The sequence below is a fragment of the Globicephala melas genome, chromosome 16, assembly GCF_963455315.2.
Source record: "Globicephala melas chromosome 16, mGloMel1.2, whole genome shotgun sequence".
Taxonomy (NCBI): Eukaryota; Metazoa; Chordata; class Mammalia; order Artiodactyla; family Delphinidae; genus Globicephala; species Globicephala melas.
In genome coordinates, this window is record NC_083329.1 from 79158283 (window position 1) to 79174669 (window position 16387).

At 45.1% G+C, this 16387-nt stretch overlaps 1 protein-coding gene across 6 annotated transcripts in view; it reads right to left on the reverse strand.

The window, feature by feature from the left end:
- SLC35F3 (solute carrier family 35 member F3) overlaps positions 1-16185 on the reverse strand; it is a 313342-nt gene extending 297157 nt beyond the window's left edge. For all 6 annotated transcript variants that reach the window (XR_009559304.1, XR_009559306.1, XR_009559303.1 and 3 more), the window contains exons 1-2: positions 16060-16185; positions 15472-15701 (exon numbers count right to left, since the gene is read on the reverse strand). Coding sequence is in view for 1 of the 6 variants with exons in the window: in XM_030839522.2 (XP_030695382.1) it covers positions 15472-15701; positions 16060-16112 (283 nt within the window). In the remaining 5 variants the exon portion in view is untranslated. The remainder of the gene's footprint in view (positions 1-15471; positions 15702-16059) is intronic.
- Positions 16186-16387: the final 202 nt, after the last annotated feature.

Below are 16387 nucleotides of genomic sequence, written 5' to 3' on the forward strand. Positions count from 1 at the left end.
CACACTGGGGGTTAGGACTTCAACATGCACATTTTCCGGGGACAAAAACACTCAGACCATTAACACTTGGGTTCAGTCCTACCTGGAAGACCGCACAAGCACTGAAATGCTGGAGGGAACCAGTGACAGCGCTGCCTGGGAAGTGTAGAACCTCCACCTTCCCTGAGACAACATGTCAGAGTGCACACAATTCTCCCTGCTTTTTGGACAAATTCTGATATAATAATGTTACAAGTCCCTGTGCCCAATGCACAGCAAGGCTAAAAAAACCGAAACGTCAGAGTATGGAGCAGAGAAAGGTCTGTAGCAGGGCCGAGCAAGGAGAACGGACGGCTCATGCCCCAAAAGCCCCGAACTCCCCAAAGGGTTTCAGCAAAGCATTTGTAAAGGCCAGGTGAAGGAATGGGGGGTTGCAGGGTATGTGATGAGCTTGTGCACAATTCTCTGATTGGCTGATGGTGAGGTAACAGGGTGGTGTCACAGGGGTCTTTAGGTGCCAGTAGGTCTGGGGGCTCCTGATCATTGAGTAGTGAATTTCTTCCATTTGGTGGTGGTTTTAGCATCTGTAGAACTACTCAGGAAATATGCATGAGGTAGTATTATTTGGGTGCTTCAGAGAGGAGCTACAGCAGAGGATATGGGGGAAGGGTCTGTCCTGGGGAGGCCCCTTAAGGTAGGGTCTCGGTTACAATAACTCTAACCCTTTAAGGCCTGGGCTATGCTATGCCATTGGCTGAAACAATGACATTTTTATTTCAAAAATGTTCACATTTACCGAAAGGCTGAGAAAACAGTCCAATGACCACACATATATCTATTATTCAGATTCACCAAAAATTACAATTTCGCCACATTCTGTTCATCTGTCATTCAACCTAACTATTGATCTATAATTGATTTTGTTGAACTACTTAAAGTACATGACAAACATAACAACACTCTATCCCTAAATACTTCAGTATCTCTTAGGAATAAGGACATCCTCCTATGTGACCACGCTAATATTATTAAGCCCAAGAAAAATAACAATATTCCATAAAATAATTTAATAAACTGTAGGCATTCAAATTTCCTCCAATTGCCTCCAAAACGTCTTTCATACCTATGGGTGATATTGTGATTTATAGTAAAAAATATGTATTTGGTTTTCATCCCCATTTCTGGCACTGAGCTCCTAAACCCCTTGGAATTTCCTAAGTGATAAAAACAGGAAACATGTTTTTGTTATTCACGGCAAGCCTCTTTCAACCACACCTGAGTTTATGTTAATGAAGTGACTTTTGGAAAGCCCCTAAGGATGGGGGCTGGTTGCCAGGGGAACCAATTCATTAGAGGGTTCTTACTTTCTGTCCCACCTACCCCCATCTCCAGGAGAGGAGAGGGACTGGAGGGTGAATCAACCACCACTGGCCAATGATTTAATCAGTCACACCTAGGTAATGGGGCTTCCAAAATAACCCGAGAGGAGGGAGTTTGGAAAGTTCCAGACTGACGGACATAGCATGTGGAGATGCTGGGAGGGTGGTGCACCCAGAGCGGGCATGGAAGCTCTGTGCCCCTTCCCACATCCCTTGCTCTACGCATCTTTCCTCTGGGCTGTTCTTAAGTTATATCCTTTCATGATAAACAGATGATCTAGTAGGTAAATTGTTTTCCTGAGTTCTGTGAGCCACTTTAGCAACTTAAATGAACCCAAGGAGGGGACTGTAGGAATCTCTACTAGTGATTGGCATCTGAAGTGAGGGGCAGTCTTGTGGGACAGAGCCCTTAGCCTGTGGGATCTGATGCCATCTCCAGATAGACAGTGTCAGAAATGAGTTAAATTGTAGCACACCCAGCTGGTGTCACAGAATTGTCTGGTATGGGAAAAACTACCACACATTTGGTGACCAGAAATGTCAGAAGTGAGGTACTATTCAGAGAGTAAAATGTAAAGGAAAACAATAGTGTGTTTTCTCTTTATTCTGTTTCCCCCAAAGCAACACAGACACCTCTACACAGAAAATGAGGCAGTCTCAGTATGCTGCTGAGGCCTTGGGACCAGAGATGGAAGCCACTAGAAGATAACTATTATCTTGTCACCTCCTGGCCTTTCATCAAGGACAAGGTGGCCAAGGGACCCCGGCTGACTAAGCCACCTCCCTCCCCTACAGAAGCCACAGCAACAGAAAACAGTAGAGAAATCCAGGTCCCCAGGCACTGATTCGAGGGACTTTTGGTCACCTGCTGACCATTAGGAAGCATCAGTTCCAAAGACGCACAGCCTCCTGTCCACGCTCAGACTTCCATGTGTGCAGTTCAAAGAGAAGGTGGGGGCCTAGCAAGGAGGCGAGCAAGACAGGAAAGGAGGAGGGAGCTAGACACTGTCCTCCAACAACTCAACCTCATCCTATATTTTAGCGCAAACTCATCCCTGAGTCTTAGACTCATCCACACATGGGGAAGTGGTTCCAGGATCACCTAGCACCAGCCAGAATGGCCATCATCAAAAAGTCTACAGATAATGAGTGCTGGAGAGGGTGTGGAGAAAAAGGAACCCTCATACACCGTTGGTGGGAATGTAAGTTGGTGTAGCCGCTATGGAGAACAGCATGGAGATTCCTTAAGAAACTGAAAACAGAGCTACCATATGATCTAGCAATCCCACTCCTGGGCATATATCTGGAGAAAGCCATAATTCGAAAAGATACATGCACCCCAACATTCGCTGCAGACCATTCACAATAGCCAGGACATGGAAGCAACCTAAATTTAGTTCATTGACAGATGAATGGATAAAGAAGATGTGGTATATTTATACAACGGAATACTACTCAGCCATAAAAAGGAATGAAATAATGCCATTTGCAGCAGAGTGGATGGACCTAGAGATTATCATACTGAGTGAAGTAAGCCAGATAGAGAAAGACAAATATCGTATGATGTCACTTATATGTGGAATCTAAAAAAAAAAATGATGCAGATGAACTTGTATACAGAATAGAGACAGACCCACAGACATAGAGGACAAACTTACGATTGGATCAGGGGACCGATTAGGAATTTGGAATTGACATAAACACACTACTATGTATAAAACAGATAGCCGACAAGGACCTACTGTATAGCACATAGAACTATACTCAATGTTTTGTAATAGCCTATAAGGGAAAAGAATCTGAAAACAAAACAAAACAAAAAATATATATATATATATATAATATATATGATTGAATCACTTTGCTGGACACCTGAAACTATCACAACATTGTAAATCAACTATATTTCAATAAAATACATATATACATATATGTATATTCAAAGTAACAGGCACGTAAATCAGGACGTTTTGATTTTTTTTTTTTTTTTTTTTTTTGCTGTACGCGGGCCTCTCACTGCTGTGGCCTCTCCTGTTGCGGAGCACAGGCTCCAGACGCACAGGCTCAGCGGCCATGGCCCACGGGCCCAGCCGCTCCGCAGCATGTGGGATCTTCCCGGACCGGGGCACGAACCCGCGTCCCCTGCATCGGCAGGCAGACTCCCAACCACTGCGCCACCAGGGAAGCCCCGTTTCGATTTTTATTAACAGAGAAAAGTAGAGATGCCTCTTAGAAATATCACTCCCTTCACATCTAGAAGAACTGGACAGTGTTATGACTCTTAAGCTGAACAACCAAGAGAACAGCTTTAAAGGAGTATTTTTACGGACACGGGGATCTTCTCTTAAAGGAACTGGAGCAACAGCATATAAGCAGAACAGGCAGCAACACGGGATAGAACACGCAGAGCTGGAAGCAAATCCCCACTCCCTTGAAATCCAGTCTACTGCTATTTCTGTTAGGACCCTAGTGAGAGGAAGAAAAACGTCTCAGGTCTCAGGCTAGCTTTGTTCAGAGCTGGAAAGAAACGGAACGCCTGCAGCAGAAAACATTAGGGAAAAAGCAACGTGTGGGCTTAGTAGCTTAATCTCATCAACTCAGTCCAAAATCTTTGTTGTTGCATGATTACAAGAAAAAGAAAAAATGTTTCATGCCTGGGCTAAAACAAAAGAACAAATTAGAACTCTCACTACAACAGCAGAACTCAAGTTTCCAAAGGGAGAGAAAAACAACTTCCCTGAGGCTCAGACCCTATCCTGACGCGAACTAGCTGTTCATGTGCCCGTCATAAAATATTACGCAATAATATGTATATGATAGAGTTTAGTGTAAGGCTGGTCAATGTGCACCCAAAATACCCCAAGATGTATAGTTGGGGAAGCACCAAAAAGAAACGTGTAATCCACCTGTGAGATGGCCCCAAAACAAGGAAAGTATGGGACTTCATGGAGGAGGAGATGTCTGTCTTGTCTCCCTGCTCTGTAATTTCCTAGGAAATACGCCATATATGGAGTGTATGTTTATCTTAGCAGTGAAAATATTTACTGCCTATTAGAAGCAGTGAACTATTTGATGTCTGAATGAATGAGTGAGCGAGTGAGTGATTGGAGGGATGGATGGGTGGATGAATGGATCAACGAATACGCACTCACAGCAGGTTCCATTGTTTGATCTGTTTCCAAACCACTGGCCAATGAACCCTTCCATGAGTAGTGTTTGAAACGTCATACAGTGTTTTCTGAAGCCCCTGCCTGGCCTACAGGCTCCTCAAGAGGGAGAATTGTGGCAGTGGGGTCTGGTCTGAAGGTGTTCCTCTCTCCACCTTCCAGCCACCACACTGAAACTCTTCCATGTATTCTGAGAGAAACACAAGACACATGCAGGTTACAGACAGAACAAACACAATGACACATGCACCACTACTAGTTTTCCTAGTGTTTTTAGAATAAATTCGAATTACGTAAATTTCACTGACATGGAACTGAAAACACACCGACAGCATAAAATCAGATATACCTACCAAAAATGTTCACGTTAAAGATTTAATAAAACCAAATGCTGACTTCAAAGGAAAGAGTCTGGATAAACCCTTGAAATCTGCTGCTCTGGGTTATGGCATTTAAATGGTCTTCAAACGATTTCATTCTTTCTCTTAAAAAAATGGTATAGAATTGGGAAGTTCAAGTCCTTCCTCGGTATCGAATGCCGGCATAACGCACTTGTCGATAAAGAGTGTTTCTTAAACTCTCACACGTGCACGGCGTGAGACGAACACTGCACAAACAAAACCGAACTGTTTCATACCTACGATCGTAATTATATATTTTCTTTAAGGACAGGACATCTTCATATACATTCACTGAAAATGAGCAAACAATTTCTAAAAAGAAAATGAAGGAAGGAAAGATGGTATTCATTAAGTAGCACCTTTCTTCTGGCCCTTCTGAATAAAAGTCTGAGGATATATGCAAGCTTTTACAACACTACATGGTACAAACTCGATGATGAAAAAGGATAAAAATAACTCTCCTAAGAAATTCTTATCTAGTCAAGTACTATGGGTGATGTGCAGCAGACTGACAAGCAGCAAACGTGAACGTCACAGAAAACACGTATCACAACTGGAAAACGGTTCTGAGAGGTTACACTGAACATCTCTCTGTCGCAGGGCTCCGTAACAGCCTTGAGCCTTCGGGGCTGCAAATCACCTGAGAGAAGCAATTTATTTCCTACCATCTCGAAGTCTGTCATAAATTAAGGCTACCTCCAGCTGCATAAGAGAAAAATGTGCCCACGTCCCAGGCAATTGTTCAAGGGCTTGTCACCATCATTAACCAAAAGAACTGACCAGATTCCCAATTGCCCCAGTCCCTTTCTAGGCTTTGCAATAAGATAAGAAAACAAAACTGGTCTATTACTCTACTGATCAATGCACATTCACCGAAGAATTGAACCAAAAGACATCATGTATTAAAAAAAATCGACTTCAATTCCCTGACACAGGGTAAGGAAATACTCAATGCACCTGGGGTGCTGGGTGTCCACCTCTTTCTGCAGCTCTCCAGTGACGCAGGCTCCAGGACCTTCTTTATCTCAGCAGTCAGGAAGGGATTTCTCATTTCCAATGAAAAATTCTTTGTTTATGTATATCCTTGTTCTGTCCTACGTGGGCCTGAGCAGAAGTGGCTCAGAAATCTTCCTCAGCTAGGAGTCTGCAGTTGCACGGGACAAAACTTAGCTTCCGCTCACTTCACAGGAAGGGACTGTTCCCTTGCAACAGTGGTGTCTCCTGGAGCTCGGAGGAGGCACTACAGCAAGATCTTGACGTTGGAGGGAAACGGTACCCAGCGTGGAGTGCAGGAAAACGTCAAGGCCCTCTCTGGGTTGCTTACACAAGTGCTCTATTCTTCCCTCTACGTGGACCAGCTTTCTCTGCCTCTCCCTCCACACGAAAGCCAGGCTAGCTCCCTCATAGCTTCTCCTCCACTTAAAAGACCACACCAACTAGACCACAATCTCCTGGTTTTAATCTCAAATTCCAGGAGGGAGATATTGATCAAGTGACTGTGGGTCAAGGGTCCACCCCAATCTAATCTATGGTGCCCAAGAGGAAGGTGATGCTAAGGGCACACCCTGAAGACACGGTGCAGGGCAGTTAAGGGGGTTACAGTGAGCTGGGAAGGCGTCCACTCCAATTGTTCTCATAAAGACATGCTGTTTGCCTGATTCACCTCTCTCTCCCCCAATATTTAAACCTTGCCCACAGAACACGTTTTTAAATCCCACTGATCCATTTTCTCTTCTTCCCTGTTCATTTCTTCCAAATTGCTTTTTTTTTTTTTTTTTTTTTTTGCGGTACGCGGGCCTCTCACTGCTGTGGCCTCTCCCGTTGCGAGCACAGGCTCCGGATGCGCAGGCTCAGCGGCCATGGCGCACGGGCCCAGCCGCTCCGCGGCATGTGGGATCTTCCCGGACCAGGGCACGAACCCGTGTCCCCTACATCGGCAGGCGGACTCTCAACCACTGCACCACCAGGGAAGCCCCCAAACTGCTTTTAAAGTGAGGTTATCAGAATGAGGCAAAACACTCTGACGTGAGACTGACTAATTAAGCTCTAGCAGTGAGATTGCTTGTCAGTGTTTTTAGGTGACCAAGCAGTGGGCGTCCCACTTCTTGACTGAGAAAGGCAATCATAAGTGTTCTATGCAGGATAATTCTGGAAGACCCCCACAGAAATGGAGATGCTTAGGAACTGTTTCTGTGTGCTTGTAAATGGCCTTCCGTTAGTACATTTAACAAATGTTTATCGATTTAGGTGCCAGGGACACTCTGTGATCTGGGGATAGAATCATCACAGTTCTACGTTCCAAGAACCACACTGAGGGGCTGGCGACATGGGAAAGAGCCCTGCCCTCGCAGAGCTTTCCACCTGTAGGTTTCAGCCACACGATTAAACTAGCCATGACAATATGTATGGGAAGTGACAGCACCATGGGAGCCCCAGCAAGGACACCTCACCGGATCCAACGCGGTCAGGGAGGCCCCCTGGGAGAAGTGACGCTCAGACTGGGCCTTGGATGAGTAAGGTGGCATTTCTGCCTTAATGGCCCTCCTGATGACACACGTCAAATGACCAGAGCATAATGTCAGTTTCCATTCACAGTCCAACTTCATCTTGTACATTTCTATGACGCTATGTTCCAGTCAAGCTGGATGACCTTCCAGTAACAGCTCGTGTACATTGCTGTGCTTATACTGTGCCTTTGCCTGAAACGCAAACCTCCCCTCCACCCACTTCCTGTGGTTTATTACTCCTCCAGCTTCTGACCTGAAACTCACCACTCCAGAGCCCTATTATTTCACTTTCCTCTCCCTCCAGTCTGTAAGATTTGAAGGCAAGAACCCGTTTCCCAATACAAATAATTTGTACACTGTCTTGTAGTAATTCATGCACAGTATCAAATGGTATTTTAGACTCTTCTCATTTTTGCATAGAATTAGAAAATATGTCAGACTGAAGTTTATTATTAATTTCTTCTGTGTTTTCCTGCAGATTCAGAAGATTCAATCCTATTAAAAAGTAGGCTAAGAAATTTTTAAGAATCTTCTTGTCTTTCTATTCTTGCTTTTCTGTTTTAGAATGTCTTATAAATACTGAAATTTATGAATAACAGATTACTCCACATTTCCTACTTAATAAAGAAAAAAAAGAAGTCTTGTCTCCCATCACTTATCTGTATATTCTGGCACCTGGTACATGCTCAGAAAGTTTGCGAAGTGAATAAATGATGGCATTTATGGATGCCAGGCAAAGGGCTAGATGCTAGATATTCATTATTTCATTTCATCCTCATGACCATCCTGAAAAGCAGTTATATTCGCCCCCATTTTGTAGACGAGAAAACAGAGGCTCACAGAGGTGAGTAACTTGCCAGCAGAGACATTGCTGGGATGTGAAGAGAGCTCCCCGTGTGGATTCTATTCCCTCTGCTTCTCCCGACAACACAGAAAAAACTGCAGTGGTCCCCTCCTTCATGAGAGGCTATGATTCAGTCAGCATCCTTATCAATGCTCAGTGAAACACTTAACAGAGTTCAATGGCTCATACACATGTGGATTCATTGTTTTAATGCAACTCACCTGATTTTTTCCAGCTGCTTAAGAAAAGGAGAAACACTCAACACTGGAGTGTTTTATTTCAGACTAGGCACTTTGTAGACACTCAGGATAGACTTGTGAAGAACAGTGAGACATCTCTTTGCCCAAGCCTCTTCCAAAGCCAGGAAGACTAGGCTTTTCCTGGAGGTGAGAATCTGGACCATTTGCAAAGGGCTTATAACTCCCGGTCAATGATCTGAGTGTACTGGGGAGAAATGTTCTCCCTTCAAAAAGAAGAGTTCTGCATTGTAATCTTCTCAAACCTCAGAAAGCTATTTACTAAATTGTTAGCACGGATTCATATTCATGAATAAAACTGATGCTCTGAGACATCAGAAAATGTTATGCTCTATGCCCTCCCCACCCTACCCCCGCCCCCTCCAACTTTTTTCCTTTTAAAATCTTTTCAATCTATAATGCCATTTGCAGCAACATGGATGGACCTAGAGATTATCATACTAAGTGGAGTAAGTCAGACAGAAAGGGACAAATATCATATGATATCACTTACATGTGGAACCTAAAATATGACACAAAATGAACTTATCTATGAAACAGAAACAGATTCACAGACATAGAGAACAGACTTGTGGTTGCCAAGGAGGAGAGGGGGTGGAAGAGGGATGGATTGGGAGTTTGGGATTAGAAGATGCAAACTATTATATATAGGATGGATAAACAACGAGGTCTTACTATATTCAATATCCTATAATAAACCGTAACAGAAACTATATTCAATATCCTATAATAAACTATATTCAATATCCTGTAATAAACCATAATGCAAAAGATTATGAAAAAGAATTCCATTCTAGAATAAACTTTTACAACCAAATTATACAGCTCTTCCAAGTGGGTCATTTTTGAATTGCTGACCTGACCTTTACTATCTTGGGAGGATCAAACAGAAGTTGCTCACCATGAATTCAATTATACTACGAGCCACTGTTCCAGTTATCACTGGAAACCACATAAGCAACATCTACTCATGGTCTGGTCTGAAAGGGCACACAGAAGTAGAAAGATTGTCCTTCTCCATAAACCTCCCCCCCTCACCTCACAAACCCTTCCTAACACTGGAAACCTGGAGGATCCTGAAACATGCGATTTCCTTGTCACTAGGTGAGCTATTCAATGCCCTCCCGTTTTCTCCGCTTGAGCTATGAAACCTCCCCCGAAATAAACTGGGTTTTGCTCAGTAATCCTCAGGCTCTTAACCTTGATTCAAGTCGCCAATGGCAGGCCCGGTGGGATTAGCCTACCGTCTACTCTAAAAGTGACTTACAAACTAAACCCATCAGCATTTAAAAAAAAAAAAAATCATTTGTATTTGCACATACCAGCACCATGAAGTACTAATAAGCCCACTCAGGAGTCAAGTGTATAGCTCGAAAAGCTATTCCTAGGAAGTTTCTTTACTAGAGAAGTTTGTGAGCTCACTGTTTGAAAACGTCCTTTAGGGAAACCTTTTGCTAAGTAACGCATCCCTGCTAACTGTGAACAATGTGTCTGTGGATTTCTGTTTCTCGACAAGGGCACACCTCAGCCATGGGCATCATAAATGTTCTCAAAAACTTTGCTAAATGAATAAATGACAATAAAGGAGCATATATAGATGTCCTTTCATCCTGCATAAGAACCTGTGTCTGGGATCTCCAAGACCCACTACTTCAAGCATCCCTTCCTCTCCACAGCCGTCTCCTCCCCAACTGCGATCTATCCCAGAGGAATAAGAAAGGAAGGGGGAGGCAGAAGAGATTCCAGCCAGTCTTTTCTCTTCTGCTGTGGCACAGGTGGGAGGGGAAAGGAAATCACTAGAAAAGCTTTCCAAACTCTTCTGAGTTCTGAAGCACCTTCTATCAATTTACAGTGAGTGGGTGTGGAATCATGTTCGCTGCACAAGCAACCGGGCTCTTTCAGAAAGCTGTTTATTCTAGCCTGGCCCCTCCTGGAAACCCAATCAGTGGTTCAGGAAGAAGGAAGAGAAGAGAAGGCCCAGAATTCCAAGGCAGGCCTGCTCAGTTAGCACTACTGCTCCACGGAAGACAGTTCATTTGCAGCAGAAATTTGGGGTGAGGCTAAATGAAGGCTTCTCATCACTCCTACAGGACATCTGGCATTGTCTGGAAACACTTTTGGTTGTCACAATTTGGGGGGGGTGAGCTAGAGGCCAGGGATGCTGCTAAACACCCTCCCACGTTCAGGATCCCCTCTCCCCATAATAAAGGATTTAAGGCAGGAAGAGAAAGGCGGATACCGTATGCTAACACATATACATGGAATTTAAGAAAAAAAAATTTCATGAAGAACCTAGGGGTAAGACAGGAATAAAGACCCAGACCTACTAGAGAATGGACTTGAGGACATGGGGAGGGGGAAGGGTAAGCTGTGACAAAGTGAGAGAGAGGCATGGACATATATACACTACCAAACGTAAGGTAGATAGCTAGTGGGAAGCAGCCGCATAGCACAGGGAGATCAGCTCGGTGCTTTGTGACCTCCTGGAGGGGTGGGATAGGGAGGGTGGGAGGGAGGGAGACGTAAGAGGGAAGAGATATGGGAACATATGTATATGTATAGCTGATTCACTTTGTTAAAAAGCAGAAACTAACACACCATTGTAAAGCAATTATACTCCAATAAAGATGCTAAAAAAAAAAAAAGTGTCAGTAACGCTGAAGGGAGAAACCCTGGGCTAACTCAAAGCTTGCCATGGAGAATTCTGGCCTATTGTGGTTGCCAAGGAGGAAGGGGACGGGGGGGAGGGTTGGACTGGAGTGGGAGTTTGGGATTAGCAGATGCAAACTATTATACATAAGATGGATAAACAACAAGGTCCTACTGTATAGCACAGGGAACTCTATTCAATATCCTGTAATAAACCATAATGGAAAAGAGTATGAAAAAGGATATATGTATAACTGAATCACTTTACTATACACCAGAAACTAACACAACATTGTAAATCAACTAGACTTCAATTTAAAAAAAACACACACAAAAACATCATAAGGGTTTGCTGTAGGCACGCCAGATTATTTAATATTAGAAAATCAGTCAACGTAATTCATTATATTTAAATAAACTAGACAATTCCAAAAAAAAAAAGGATTCTGGTGTAGTCTATGGTTCAGAAAGCCAAGGATGACACTTACCATGGAAGAATAAGGAAAGGGCAAAGCAATTCCAACCTAACATAAGTCTCCATAAAGAATTAAGTAATAGGGAATTCCCTGGTGGTCCTGTGGTTAGGACTCCATGCTTTCACTGCCGAGGGCCAGGGTTCAATCCCTGGTCGGGAAACTAATACCCTGCAAGCCGTGCAGAGCGGCCAAAAAAGAGAATTAAATAATACAGATCCCTATGAAGGTACCTTCAAAGGTTCTCTCTTCCAGAGGTTGATGTTTCAGGCCGCATCCACTCACTCATTCAACAAATATTAACTGAGCAACTAGCCAGGACATGGAAGCAACCTAAATGTCCATCAACAGAGGAACGGATAAAGAATATGTGGCATATATATTTACAATGGAATATCACTCGGCCATAAAAAGGAACAAAACTTCGCTATTTGCAGAGACGTGGATAGACCTAGAGACTCTCATACAGAGTGCAGTAAGTCAGAAAGAGAAAAACAAATATCATATATTAATGCATATATGTGGAATTTAGAAAAATGGTACAGATGAACCTAGTTGCAAAGCAGAAATAGAGACACAGACGTAGGAAAGAAACATATGGACACCAAGGGGGTAGGGGCAGGTAGGATGGATTGACGTATGTACACTACTATGTACAAGTAGGTGGCTGATGAGGGCCAACTTATAGCACAGCGGGGGGGAAAAAAGAAGGGACAATCTGTTTGCAGGACATTTATTAGAGTTAACTTTAAAAATTAAGTCCAATATACATTAGGTGCAGACAAATACTGTTTGATTCCACTTATACGAGATACCTAGAACGGTCAAATTCATAGACTCGGAAGGTACACTGGTAGATGCCAGGGGCCGGGGGTGGAGGTGGGGAGGGGAAATAGGGAGTTAGTGTTTAATGGGAACAGAGTTTCAGTTCAGGAAGGTGAAAAATTTGGGAGATGAATGATGGTGAGAGTTGCACAACAATGTGAATGTACTTAGTGCCACTGAACCGTACAGTTAAATATGGTTAAAGTAATATGTTTTATGTTATGGGATTTTTACCACAATAAAAAAAAATTTTAATCTATTTTTTAAAAAACCCAATATTAACTGAGCAACTACTGTGGACCATGTGCCTCCTGGGCTCTGGGTACACTCACAGCTGGGAAGCCAAGGAATCTGCAGGAAAACTGCCCAGGGGTTTGGTTCAAAAACAGGCAATGTGGAATCGGAGGACTGTGGCTACTGAGAAGAGGAATTCAACCCTCCCACCTGCTTGTTTGTACCAACAGCTTAATTCTCAGTTGAACGTTACATACAAACCGACCCTCTCAGACCCAGGAGTCTTTAGGATTTTTTAAAACAATTCCTCACAAGAAGTCACTTGTCGAGAGTAAAATCTGTTCAACTCACTGACTGGGCTGAGAATCCCAAACAAAGATCATTTCTGCACTGTTTGCAATTACCTCATTTATCTTCACCACCCCAAACAAAGTCTAAAACTTAAGAGGATAACAGTGAGTATTTGGTCATTCAAATAATTTCTGCTGCTACAAAGGCAGCTAACTTACACTCTCAACTAATCCAGACACTCTCACTGTCAACTCCCTCAGTGGGGACACAGAGAAGCCACTTTGAAAGATGACTCAAAGGTGACACAACGATGTCAAGGATGAAGCTTGGAACATCCCATAACTTACTCTGGAGACCCTGAGAAGAATATTTATTTCATAATCATCATCTCTCCCAGTTAGCTGAGTGTGATTATTAACCGACAAACAAAATAACTCACTGATACCAACATAGATAAGCCTCTTTATTATTTTTTTCTACTTGGGTAGAAATAGCAAACAGCCAAAGTACTACCTTAAAACATCTTTGGCTACATTAATAAAACATAAGCTTCTCTAAATTTAAAGTCCAATTCATTCATCAAAACGTCAGGTGTCACCTAAAGCATCTTAGTAAAAAGGAAATCTCTTGGAATAAAGAAGAATCTTCACAGGAATAGAGGGGGGAGTGAGATGATTTTCTTCTGATTACAATGACCACTGTACCCTTGTCTACTGCTCTTTATTCCTTCAATGAAGCCTCAGAGAGAGGGTATTTAAGAATACCACTGGTGGTACAAGGGACTCATTTTCCAGGCCTTCCCCCTGCCTTAATTATAAAGTGTGTTTGTACCAAACACAGTGAATCACTGCTGAAAGCTCCCCGCCAACCCTGCAGAGTCACAAGCCTTGGTGAAAATTTCTATAAAGCTCATGGGGCCAGTTGCAATATTCAGAATTATACAATGATAAACCTTATGATTCCAGGGGCTAAACAGACGACTCTATGAAGGCTGTAATTTGTACAACTGTCTTCAGACAATTCTAATTTCTTACTAAGAAAGCTAAGAAGAGAAATAAGAAACAGACCATTTCTAAACGAAATTTAGAAAGTGTAAATAGAAACTGAGTGTCCTATCCCTATCTATAAGAGAAATGGTTTCCAATGGGTTTTCATTCTTTTATCCTATACCTGACGTTTCTCAGCTGAAAAGAAAACACGGTCCCTTGTCTCCCTTCCGGGATCCAACGCCAATTTATCAGCTACAATTTTAGCAGCAGAAGCAGATTAGAGGAGAGGCAGATAACCTTTTAAAGGTTGATACAGAGTTAAAGGCAATCACCACCGTCCTTTAAAAACAAGTAAAGGCATGAAACAAAACACTAAAATCTAATGTTTCTTCCTGCAAATAAAAGTAACCAGCTAACTGCTAGCATACCACTGACCTTCGGCTTGGAATCCAGGGTTTTATAAAAAAACTAAAGGGAGACGTATTTTTAGAACTCAATATGACTAATTTACAAAAGCCTGATTTTTTGTTCCTAAGGACCAATAAAATATGCTCCAATTTCAAGCCATGAAGGGTGAAACCATATCTCAAAATCATTAAGCTGTTAGTCTTGATTACATATGGAACGAAGCAATACTCAATTCTTTGACTGACTGAGGTGATAAACGGCTCTCTTTCTGCTTGTCAAACGACAGTGGTGAGGCCACCGAATTGTGGCTTACAGTTATAGGTTCTGGAATTTGTTATAGCCAACTTCTCCCTTCCAAAATGAGAGAAAGAAATGTCCACCACATTAGTCCTGGTCACACAGGTAATATCTGTATAACTGATCACAGCATTGCCAGAGCCATCCGCTGGGGCCCACTGGCAAAGAAAAGTCTCAGCTGTTCCACCTGGCACCGACCGTTTATCTCTCAGGGACCAAATGCCAATAGCTAGAATGATCCATATAGAACCTCCACAGTGAGGACAGCTAAAGACCTGGGGCAAAGGGAGTGAATGACATCTAAAATGAAGGCCCCGAGAATCGTCCTCCATCATCGGGGCCTAGGGGACCCAGGGAAGAGTTAAAATCCAGGCGTGCTAAGTCTGTCGTCTCTAACCAAGCCAGCTGAGCCCCGACCCGGGGCGACTGACACGTTCGTATCCACAGAGAAGTCACACAGTGCAGGATACACTGAGTTCCCAATCTGTCTCCTTATTGTGACATCTCAAGCGCAAGGGGATAAAGACAGAGAGGTGTCTGTGGGAAGGAGAGGGGATTTAAGAAAATGGATCAGATATTCCCAAAGGTCCCGGAGAACCGTCTCCGGGCCTATTCCTAAAACGTGCAAGCCCGGGTCGGTGTCTGCGGTCAGGGCAGCGGGTGGGAGCGGGGCGGCTGGTCGCGGGGCTGCGCGCGCTCCCCGAGGCCGCCGTGCCAGCCGCAGGGGGAGATGCGCCGGCGGACCGGGGAAATGAGGCGAGGGGGTCTTACTTTTGTAGCTCGCCGCCCAGGGCTGGTAGCCGTAGTAGCCGGTGATGCGCAGGATCCGCTCCTCGATGGACGTGAGCCCCACGGGCCCGCTGGTGAGGTCCTCCACCGAGCGCGACCATTTCAGATCCTCCTTAATCGCCTCGTCCACCACCAAATACTTGAGCTGCCGGAGCTGGGGGCTGATGTCGGACAGTCTCCTGGGGCTGACGTCCGGTGACCTCCTCATACCACTGAGGCCGCGGGCAGGTGGGCGGGGAGGGAGAGAAGGACAGTGAGATCGGAGGGCGAGCAGGGACGCAGCCTGGTCCCGTCAGGGTCAGGTGCGGCCGCAGGGCCGGCGCTTCCCCGCTCCCACCGCACCCCAGCTCCCTCCGCACCCTGGGCGTCGGGTCCCGTCTCCGGAGCCCGGCGCCGGGAGCTTCGGGGCAGAGCAGGTTGGGACGAGTGGAAAGGGAGAGGATGCCCTAAACTTCCCGAGCAGCTCCACCGCGCGCGCCGCCCCCTCCCGAGCCCCAGACCGCCCGGCGTCCCGGCTGCCGAGAGCCCCCGGCCGCCCGCTCGCGCACCCGCACGCGGGGCGCTACTCACATGGCGATGCTTTTGCCCCCGGGTGCGCCGCCGGGAAACTCTCGGATCCCCATAGGCAATGGCAGAGTGGGACCGGGAGCTCCCAGACTGGAGGCGAAGGGGCTGCGGGCCTTAGCTGCCCGCGGCCGCGGCCCCTAGGAAGGTGGGCGCGAGGCCGGGCGAGGGTCCCCGCGCCGCCCGTGCGCGCCCGCGCGGCGGTCCCCGAGCGCCCCCGCGGTGTGCGGCGGGAGGCCGGCGCGGCGGCTCAGCCCGGCTCCAGCCGGTCCGCGGCGCTCGCTGCAGCCTGCCGGCCGCAGGTCAGTGGGCGCCACGCCCCTCGCCTGCGCCG